Source organism: Colobus angolensis, unplaced genomic scaffold, assembly GCF_000951035.1.
Source record: "Colobus angolensis palliatus isolate OR3802 unplaced genomic scaffold, Cang.pa_1.0 Scaffold34, whole genome shotgun sequence".
Classification (NCBI taxonomy): Eukaryota; Metazoa; Chordata; class Mammalia; order Primates; family Cercopithecidae; genus Colobus; species Colobus angolensis.
In genome coordinates, this window is record NW_012116710.1 from 5151701 (window position 1) to 5162548 (window position 10848).

General features: G+C 53.1%; 1 protein-coding gene across 1 annotated transcript in view; it reads right to left on the reverse strand.

The window, feature by feature from the left end:
• RASGRP4 (RAS guanyl releasing protein 4) overlaps positions 1–10006 on the reverse strand; it is an 18350-nt gene extending 8344 nt beyond the window's left edge. Inside the window, exons 1-8 of the mRNA XM_011952519.1 lie at positions 9984–10006; positions 5339–5523; positions 4461–4566; positions 4274–4336; positions 3500–3631; positions 3229–3382; positions 1757–1930; positions 439–555 (exon numbers count right to left, since the gene is read on the reverse strand). Coding sequence (XP_011807909.1) covers positions 439–555; positions 1757–1930; positions 3229–3382; positions 3500–3631; positions 4274–4336; positions 4461–4566; positions 5339–5523; positions 9984–10006 — 954 coding nt within the window. The remainder of the gene's footprint in view (positions 1–438; positions 556–1756; positions 1931–3228; positions 3383–3499; positions 3632–4273; positions 4337–4460; positions 4567–5338; positions 5524–9983) is intronic.
• Positions 10007–10848: the final 842 nt, after the last annotated feature.

A 10848-nucleotide genomic window follows, 5' to 3' on the forward strand; every position in this document is an offset into this window, starting at 1 on the left:
AAAAAAAAAAAAAAAAAAAACCCAGATCTTATCAAGGGTGTATCATCACTCTCAAAACTTCCCTCGCTTAGCCCATCTTGCAAGGCGCTATAGGATCTTCCCAGGGCATCTTCAGCCTAGTTTCCTGCCACTTTCTGACCTCAGTCAGTCCTCCCCATGGGGACTGCAAAGTTCTCTGCTAGCCTTTCTCCCATCTATCTCCCTCACAGTCCACCTCTGGAACAGACGCACTGAGAGCAGAGAGGGGTCAGCACCATGAGTGGATGGATGACAGGAAGGAGGAATGCTGGCAGAGCCTGGGGATCTGGGATTTGGAGGAGCAAGGACTTCAGGTGGTTCCAGGGCCCCTGGGCAGGAATGGACAGGGCTTGGGGAATTAGGTGTGGGGGCTCAAGACAGCTGACCACTTAGAGCTCTGGGGAGGGTAGTGGGATTCACCTTGGTGCTGTCAGGGCTCAGGTGGGCATGGGAGTCCTTGAGTCTGGAGATGGCACTGTGACACAGGCCCCCCGTGACCGCCATCAGCGTGTTGAAATTCTGCAGCTGGCGGAGCCTCTAGGAAGAGAAGCATGCGCATAGGGTCGTCACGGGAGGGAGTTCAGATGACAGCATGCCAGTTGAGGTGAGGTCCCAGGCATGTGTGGGTATGGACCAAAGTGGGGATCAGACAGGTGAGAAAAGGTGGGTGTGTGCAGCAGGAGCGGGACATGCCATGTGTGGGCCTCACAGGGGTGTCAGATAGTTATCTGAGCCCAGAGGGTCAAGTAGGTGATTGACTGATACCAGGTTAGAAAATCTGGGGAGACAGGAAGTACGGGAAGTTGGGCGGATTTGGGGAGTAGACAGGTGTGTGTCAGACACGAGGGGGAGGCTTCAGACACGTCAGGTTGTCAGCCATCTGGGGGTCTGACTGCTCTGAGTCACACAGGTGCGGGGAGGCAAGAAGGCACAGGCTCTGGGCAGGAGCCAGGCAGAGGTTAACCGGGCCAGAGAGATATGGAGGAGTTAGATGCTAGACAAGTGTGGGGCTACCAGGGCAGCTGGGGAATTCCTTCGCCTTCCCTTTGACAAATTTGGGCAGAGGTTGCTGTGGAGAGAGTGGGGCCAGGGAGGAATGGAAAATGCTCAGACCAAGGAGACCCCAGGCGGACGTGGAGACCCCCAGGTCTAAGGGCCCTGCAGGAGGAAGCAAGCCAGGGAAGACGCCAGAGGAAGGGCGTGGTCTGCGTGAAAATACGCAAGGGGGCGCGGCCACAGGGGGCCAGAGGGCTTCCCTTTTCCCCAGAAGGACGAGAAGGTGTCCGGAAAGGAGGGGGAAGGGAGGGGAAGAGAAGGGCTTAACACAACGGGGCGGGGCGGGGAGAGCCCGGACGCAATGGGGAGCGATGCGCAGTCCCGAAGCGACGCTGGGGCCCTGGGACTGGAAATCGAAGCCTCGGTAAAGGATGGCACAAAGGTGGGGGCATGGAAGGGACACTCTCATTGACCTGGGGATAGAATATTCGGACATAGGGCTTGGAAGCCTGTCACGTCTAGGACCAAGGGGTGGGGCCACGGTGGGTGGGACGCGGTGACATCAAGGCCAAAGAAGAAGTTACGGTCCTGGTTTGCAACGCCCAGACTGTGGCCTCTGGGGCGGGGCCGGGAGATGGGTGACGTCACCGCCGGGATGACCCTGTGGGGTCGGGGGTCTGGAAGGTGAAGGTACAGGTAGCTGCGTGCAGTGGCGTTCGCAGCCCCAAGGGGCGGGCCTCACCTGTGCCACGTGAATGAACTTGTCCAGCACCTGTGCGCGCTGCAGAGGCCCGGGACGGCTCAGCACCATCACCTGCACCCAGCGGGACACGCTGTTGCTGAGACCTACAGAGCCCTCCAGGGCTGGGCAGCCTCTTACTGAGCCCTGCAAAACGTAGCTCCGCAGGTCCTGGGGCTGGGAGCGAGGTGGGTGTCAAGGTGGGCAGTGGCGCTCAGGGCCTGCCCTTCCATGGCATCCAACTAGTAGTCACGATCTCTGATGTCCTAGCCTGGTCTAGCCTGAGTGACCTTTGTCATCTGTCCCCCCACCCTCAGGCTGCTACATGTCCTTGACATCACTATGCTCCTCTCCCATCTGAGGAGGCATGTTTAAATATAGCCAGGCACTATATTTGACAAATGATCGTATTAAGTAATTTAATCCTCATAACTCTATGAGGTATCATTCCATTTTAGAGATGAGACAGTTGAGGCACAGAGAGGATAGGTAATTTGCCTAGGGTCACACAGGTGTAAGTCAGGGTGGGAGTCTATATGCCCTTAACTCTACACCTGACGTATACAGTCAGCAAAGGCAAGGATGGGGAAGATGACTTGAAATCAACCTCTATCTGTTCTGCCCAATGAGTGTTCATTTCATACCCGCATCCACTACACTGAGTATCTTTGCATACACACACACACCACACTCACACACAACACACTCACACACACAATTGGGATAGTTTCACATGAAGGAACCAGATCCCCACCTTCCCTTAAAATGATGATGTCCAGATGGCAAAAGCTAACACATATGTATGTTGAAGCACATGAAACTGATCCTTGGGTAGGTAATATATGGCAATTTCAAATGGTTCAAGCAGATAGCATTTACCCTGGACCAGGCACTGTTCCTGCAAGGCAGGAACTGTTCATATCCCCTTTTTACAGATGAGGAAACTGAGGCACCATGAATTTAAATGCTTGTTGAATAAATGATAAAATATTTTGAGCACTTACTAAGTGCCAGTCACTACAATAAGCATTTATTTATTTATTTATTTTTTATTGTTATTGTTTTTTGAGACAGAATTTCGCTCTGTTGCCCAGGCTGGAGTGCAGTGGTGTGATCTCGGCTCACTGCAACCTCTGCCTCCTGAGGTTCAAGTGATTCTCCTGCCTCAGCCTCCCAAGTAGCTGGGATTACAGATATGCGCCACCATGCCCAGATTATTTTTGTAGTTTTAGTAGAGATGGGGTTTCACCATGTTGGCCAGGCTGGTCTCAAACTCCTGACCTCAGGTGATCGCCCCCCTCGGCCGCCTTAACTCATTTTCTTGGGCCTTCTAGCACACAGGTTTCAGTTTAAGACTTTGAGATCTCTGCTGAATGACCATGCAGGTGTCCTCTCAGTCCTGCCTTCCCCCAGCCAATCCCTCCCCTACCCCAATCTCTCCCCTACTTGGGACAGGGACAGGAGGGGGTCCTCACCGTGATAGCCTGGAAGGACCGGAACTCCAGGTAGGTGAGGTGCTGAGCCAGCTCCCCCGTCTCCAGGTGATCGAAAAGCAGGGACACTTTGCGCTTTTTGCCCAGGCCTGGGCTGCTCATGGGGGGCGGGGGGCCAGGGCCACCAGGGCTCAGGCTGGGGGCCAAGAGGGGCAGGGTATTGGAGTGGTTCACAGTTGAGGGCTTGGGAATGCAAAGGGAATTGGCAGAATGGGGATGGGGCAGGGGAGAGGGGAGCACGGGGCTGACTCACAGGTTAGAGGAGTCTCTGAGGTTTCTCTGGGCCGAGTTGCCCTCCTGGGCCACAGCGGCCCAGAAACGACCTATGACTTCTTCCAGCTGGGGGTCCTGGCGCGTCACCTCAGGGTGTTGGGTCAGCCAGTACCTGAGAGTGGTTTGGAGATGGTGAGATGAGACTGGGGGTGGCGAAGGTCTCTACAAGGGGTATTTTGGGCTGAGAAATTTCTAGGTGCTGAGGTAGGGGTCTCTAAATGTGTGTGGGGGTCCCTGGAGGGTTGGGGTTTGGAGGGGCCCCAGGCTCGGGGAATCTCTGGAGTAGGATGGGCATCTCTTAACACAGACTGGGCGATCTGTGGGAAACAGACTGGGGAGTCACTTGGAAGTGGGATTATTGGGAAGCAGGATTGTGGAGGGTCTTAGGAACTAGACTGGGGGCTTCTGGGCGTGAGATTTTTGGAGGGACAGAATGAGGGGGTCTTATGGGCTAGGCTGGGGTCTGTGGGAGGTGGAGATTTTGGGGATCAGAGCTGGAGGTCTCTGGGCACCAGCTAGAAGGGTCTATGGGATCTGGTTGGTGAGGGGGGTCTCTAGGAAGTGGGGGTTCTAAGGAACGGAACTGAGAGGGTCTTAGGAACCAAGCTACGGGTATCTCAGAAGTGGGATTTTGGCCTGTGGGGCTGGTTGGGTCTGTGGGAACTGGGCTGGAGAGTCTCTGAGGAATGTTTTTTGGGGGGCAGCAGGATGGAAGTCGTGGGTCCTGAGAGTGGGGATCTTGGCCCAGCCCTACCTGACCAGGTGACAGATCTGCAGCCGTCTCAGCTCCTGGGTGTCCCCTGTGGCCTTCTGGTACTTGAGTTCTAGTCAAGGCTCTGTTATCCAGGGTCCATGACCTGCCTGCTCCCCATTCCAGTTGCCCAGGTTCTCACGACTCTGCCCTCCGCCCTCCACCCATAGCTCACGGTCCTGGAGGATATGAGGTCAGCAGGCGGGCAGCCAGCTCGGCAGAGGGCAGCACCCAGCTGTGCATGGCCAGCACCATGTTGAGCATGTGGTCCCCGTGGCACAGGCTGCCAGCTGAATCTGGGGTGGAAGGAGGGGGACTCTGACAGAATGGCCCTCAGGCAATGCACAGCACAGCCTCCAGATCCTGCGGGACCGCCTGGTTCAAAGACCAGCTCTAACGGTGATCCCCGGCATGACCTTGGACAGGCAACCTAACCTGTGCCTCAGTTTCCTTATCTGTATCGTGCGTGGGGCAGCATCACCCCTGGCAAGTCTTGTTGAAGATTGAAATAGCACCAGACTGGCCAGGCACAGTGGCTCACGTCTGTAATCCCAGCATTTTGGGAGGCTGAATCGGGTGGATCACATGAGGCCAGGAGTTCGAGACCAGCCTGGCCAACATGGTGAAACCCCATTTCTACTAAAAACACAAAAATTAGCTGGGCCTGCTGGCACGTGCCTGTAATCCTAGCTACTCGGGAGGCTGAGGCAGGAGAATCTCTTGAACCCGGGAGGTGGGGGTTGCAGTGAGCCAAGATCAGGCCACTGCACTCCAGCCTGGGTGACAGAGCGAGACTCTGTCTCAAAAGAAAAAGAAAATAAAAGAAAAAAAATTTATATAAATATATATATAATATACATTAAATATCTATCTATCTATAGATAGGTATGTATGTATTTCCATTTCAGGAAAGAAGAAATGTAGGTGTTTCTCTTATCTCTAATGTAGTGATTGAGTTGCATTCCACCCAGCCCTGCTCTCATTTTACCTCCAAAAACTGAGGCAGAGAGAAGTGGGTGCTGAGCCCGAGGTTAGGGCCGGGGAGACTGCTGGGGAGAGGACACTCACCGAAGGACTGGATGCATTTCTCCAGCAGCTCATCTTCGCTGCAGCCGCCCTCGCTCAGCAGGCCCAGGTTCATGGAAGCCATGACCTTGCTGATTTCCCGGGGGCTGGGGCATGTCTTGTGGCGGCGCGTTTGGCGGGGTCGGCCCCGCCCTCCTGTCTTTCCGGTGCATTCCTGGTGGGACTTTCTGTGGGCACAGCCCCCAAGGAGTCATGGGAGCCCCTTCCTTCAGGCAGACCCTAGAATTCCTCTTGACCCTAATGCCCCAAGGCACCACGGGAGAGGCTTCCTAAAGGCAAAGTCCCTGGGTTACCCCTGACCTACCAGGGACTCATGGGAGAATCCCCAGGAATATTCCAGATCCCTGGGGGAATCATGGGAACCCTCTCCCACAAGCAAACTCCCAGGGATATTCCTGCTCCCTTCAGGGAATCAGAGAGGAAGATCCTCAAGACCAGGGGTCCCCAGCCCCCAGGACACGGATGGGTACCAGTCTGTGGCCTGTTAGGAACCAGTGGGTGAGCGAGCACCCCTGCCTGAGCTCTGCTCTGATCTGTCAGATCTGCTGGGCCATTAGAATCTCTTAGGAGCATGAACCCTTTTGTGAACTTCGCATGTGAGGGATCTAGGCTGCGTGCTCCTTATGATAATCTAATGCTTGATGATCTGTCACTGTCTCCCATCACTCCCAGATGGGAGCATCCAGTTGCAGGAAAACAAGCTCAGGGCTCCCACTGATTCTACATTATGGTGAGCTGCGTAACTATTTCATTATATATTACAATGTAATAATAGTACAAATAAATCACACGATACATGTAATTAACTTGAATCATCCCCAAACCATCCCCACCCCCTTCCACAAAACCAGTCCCTGGTGCCAAAAAGGCTAGGGACTGCTGCTCAGGACTACTCTGAATCCCCCAGGGAATCACTGCAGAAGACTCCCAGGACCACTCAGGACCCCTCAGGGAATCATAAGAACTTCCTCCCCAGGCATTGCCCCCAACTTGACCGCTTCCAAGACATCCTGGAAGAGATTTCCTGTTGGCAGATCCCGGAATTACTTCTGGCCTCCCAGGGACTCATGGGAGAAGACCCCTGAGATCTCTCCCGTCCTCCCTAGGCAGAGGCATGGGAGGACATGCCTTCAGGAATTGCTACCTCAGGTCTCTAATACACACCCCTCCTTCCTCCCGCAGCCTTCAAGAGAGCAAGGCTCCTGGACCAGTGCGATGGCTCACGCCTGTAATCCCAGCACTTTGGGAGGCCAAGGTGGGTGGATCACTTGAGACCAGGAGTTCAGGGCCACCCTGGCCAACACAGTGAAACCCCCGTCTCTACTAAAAATGCAAAAATTGGTCAGGTATGATGGCGGGCACCTGTGATCCCAGCTACTCAGGAGGCTGAGGCAGGAGGATCACTTGAACCCAGGAGGTGGAGGCTGCAGTGAGCTGGAATTGCATCACAGTGCTCCAGCCTGGGTGACAGAGTGATTTCTGTTTCAAAAATAATAATAATAAAATAAAAAAGAGAGGCCTGGCACAGTGGTTCACACCTGTAGTCCCAGCACTTTGGGAGGCTGAGGTAGACGGATCACTTGAGGTCAGGAGTTCGAGAGCAGCCTGGCCAACATAGTGAAACCCCGTCTCTATTAAAAATACAAAAATTAGCTGGGCATGGTGGTGGCCACCTGTAATCCCAGCTACTTAGGAGGCTGAGGCAGGAGAATCGCTTGAATTTGGGAGGTGGAGGTTGCAGTGAGCCGAGATCGTGCCACTGCACTCCAGCCTGGGTGACAGAGTGAGACTCTGTCTCAATAAATAAATAAATAAATAAATAAATAAATAAATAAATAAATAAATAAATAAAAAGAGAGCAAGGCTCCTGCAAGGAAACCCCCAGGATTTCATCTCTGCCCTTCTCCCACCCCTTCACCCCACTAAGGTAACAGACACGTCTCTGAAGTTAGCCCTCCAGCAGGACCTACAGTTTTAGCCTTCAGCCTAGGTCCTTAGATTTGGGACTGGAGAGGAAATACCAGTGCTAAATGGCCTTCTCTGGGGCTCCTCAGAGTTAGGTGAGAGGTTCCTGGGGCCGAGGCAGCTTCAAGAAAGGTGGGAAAATAATCCTCTCATCACGAGGTCATGAGTTCGAGACCAGCTTGACCAACATGGTGAAACCCCGTCTCTACTAAAAATACAAAAATTAGCCAGGCATGGTGGTGTGCACCTGTAATCCCAGCTACTCAGGAGGCTGAGGCAGAAGAATCGCTTGAACTCAGGAGGCGGAGGTTGCAGTGAGCCGAGATTGCGCCACTGCACTCCAGCCTGGGCAACAGAGCAAGTCCGTCTCAAAAGTAATAATAATAATAACAATAATAATAATAATAATAATAATAATAATTCTCTCTCTGCCTGGTGCCTCCCAGAGGCTGCTGTTCCTCATGGGGAAAGAGGGTAATGGAGAGACAGGGATGGTGGGAGGGAGGGAGCTGAATCCATGTTTCAAACGAAAGTAGAATCCAGAAATTTCTGCCAGCTGTTGTGACTTCGTGTTAGTTACTTAATTTCTCTGGGGCTCAGTTTCCTCAAAGGAAAAATGAAGATAGTCCTTGGACCTTCCCCAAGGATTTTTTTTTTTTTCTTTTTTTGGAGACAGGGTCTCGCTCTGTCGCCCAGGCTGAGAGTGCAGTGGACCTTCCCCAGGGATTTTTTTCTTTCTTTCTTTGGAGACAAGGTCTCACTCTGTCACCCAGGCTGGAGTGCAGTGGTGCAATCTCAGGTCACTGCAACCTCCACCTTCTTAGTTCAAGCAATTCTCCTGCCTCAGCCTCCCAATTAGTTGGGCTACAGGCACGTGCCACCAAGCCCAGCTAATTTTTGTATTTTTAGTAGAAATGGAGTTTCACCGTGTTGGCCAGGCTGGTTTCGAACTCCTGGGCCCAACTGATCCTCCCACCTTTGCCTCCTAAAGTGCTGGGATTATAGGTGTGAGCCATCACGCCAGGCCCCTACCTCTACCCTTTTTTAGACAGGATCTTGCTCTGTCTCTCAGGCTGGAGTGCTGTGGTACAATCAAAGCTCACTGTAACCTTGAACTCCTGGACTCGAGTGATCCTCCTGCCTTAGTCTCCCAGGTAGCTGGGACTACAGGTGTGCACAACTGTACCCAGCTAATTTTGTGTGTATGTGTGTCGATGGGGGGGTCTCACTATATTGCCCAGGCTGGTCTAGAACTCCTGGCCTCAAGTTCTCCTTGCCTTATCCTCCCAAAGTTCTGGGATTAGAGGCATGAGCCACCGTTACTAGAAGGGACATTTTAAAGTATTAAACATGTCCTAGGCCAAGGAGGGAGCATTCTAACTAAATCAGCATTTCCCTAAGTGTGGGCACCCAGCTAGTACAAAAGCATCACCTGGGAACTGGATATAAATACAGATTCTCAGGTCCCAACACACACCTACAAAATCAAACATTTTAAGGCCGGGGGCAGTGGCTCATGCCTCTCTAATCCCAGCACTTTGGGAGGCTGAGGTGGGCGGATCACAAGGTCAAGAGATGGAGACCATCTTGCCCAACATGGTGAAACCCCCTCTCTACTAAAAATACAAAAAAGTAGCCGGGCGTGGTGGCACGCACCTGTAGTCCCAGCTACTTGGGAGGCTGAGGCAGGAGGATCGCTTGAACCCAGGAGGCAGAGGTTGCAGTGAGCTAAGACTGTGCCACTGCACTCCAGCCTGGAGACAGGGCGAGACTGCATCTCAAAAAAAAAAAAAAAAAGAAAAAAAGGGTAAGCCCAGCAACCTGTATTTTAAAAGCCCTCCAGACAGTTCTGAGGCACGGTCCAGTTTGAGAACTACTGGTCTAGAGTGTCTCATTGAGTACTTACAGGCCTCTCTGAGGTGGAGGCTATGATTAGTCTATTGACAGAAGAAAAACCCAAGACACAGAGCAGTTAAGTGACTTACCTAAGGTCACACAGCTAGGAAGTTAGGCAGCCAGGAGTCTACCACTAAATTGCTGGGTGGGGAGGAAAGCCCTTTGCCCATCAGAGTGATTCTGGGGATGGCAGGAGGAGCTACCCAGGCTAGGGAGACATCCACCATATGTGCCTCTGTGGGGACAGAAAGGCCAGCTTGCCCAGGAGATAGAAGCCCATTCTAGAACCAGCCACACAGCCAGCCACTAGGCCCTGTCCTACAGCCTCCTGTAGGGGTCTGGAACAGCCAGAAGTGGTTTAAGAGGCAGGGGAGCCACTTTGCCCTGTGTCATACTCCCCTCTCTTGGGCCAGGGCCCTGCAGGAGCTTGGAGTTTCCAGTCCAAGGGGATGGGGAACCAGGAAGCCCCCAGGGAGGACAGAGACACTCAGCCCAGGCCAGGGATGGAGGTGTGGTGACAAGAAGTGGGAAAGGGGCAAAGAGCCCCTCAAACTCCAGGGACAACGCGGTACAGATGCCACATACAAGCCACTGCCGCCCTAGCTGGCTCCAGACTCCCTGAACCCTGAAGCATCCACCTGGCCCCCCTGCACCCGATCCCGAAGAAGCCAGGCATCCTGCCACGCTGGCGAGTGATCTCCCCAGCCCTCCCATGCAGAGGGAGGCCTCAGGGTGCTGCCGGGCTCCCTGGGGAGGGTCCTCTCACCTCTTGCTGTCTTTTCTGTTCATGCTTCCTGCGGGGGGAGGAGGGCGGGGGTCTTGCAAGAGTATGGCTCAGCTCCTCCCCTTCCCCAGGACTCCAGCTTCTCAGCCCCTAGGGAGCTGGGGCCTCCTCGGTGCTTGGGAAGGAAAGAGGAACTGCCCCTCCCCACCCACCCTCAGGCCAGGGGGAAGGAAGAGGCTGGGGAGAGACCAAAGGCCCCCCTCCCCCACACGGGGATCCCTTCTGCTGAGGTTTCCGGCACTGCTGGCTCTCCCACCCTCCAGAGCCCAGGCGGGCTCTCTATCTCCCTCATCTTTCGGTCTCAAGACCCGTCACTGTCATACTTCAATAAAAGCAGGGGTTTTTCTTTTCAAAGCATGACTGGTATTTATGTAAAAACGCACACACACTCAAAAAGATAAGTCTGTCTTTCTAGAAGGACGTATTCATATATATAATTCACGAAGGTTGGAATGGAAACTCACAAGACATAGCATTTTATATATTTCTTCATAGGCTTCTCTTATTCCTAGTTTAAGTGATACCATTTGTACCCTGGAAAACATTTTCACTTTCTGACTTTATTGTAACAAACCTCCACACAGCACCTACTGTGTACCACACACTGCTCTAAGGACTTTAAAAATATTAACTCATTTAATCCTCACACAATCCACTGTTACCTTAAAAGAACATAACATACTGGGCCAGGCACGGGGACTCACGCCTGTCATCCAGCACTTTGGGAGGCCAAGGCAGGCGGATCGCTTGAGTCCAGGAGTTTGAGACCAGCCTGAACAACATGACAAAACCCCGTCTCTATAAAAAATATAAAAAGTTAGGCCGGCATGGTGGCTCACTCCTGTAA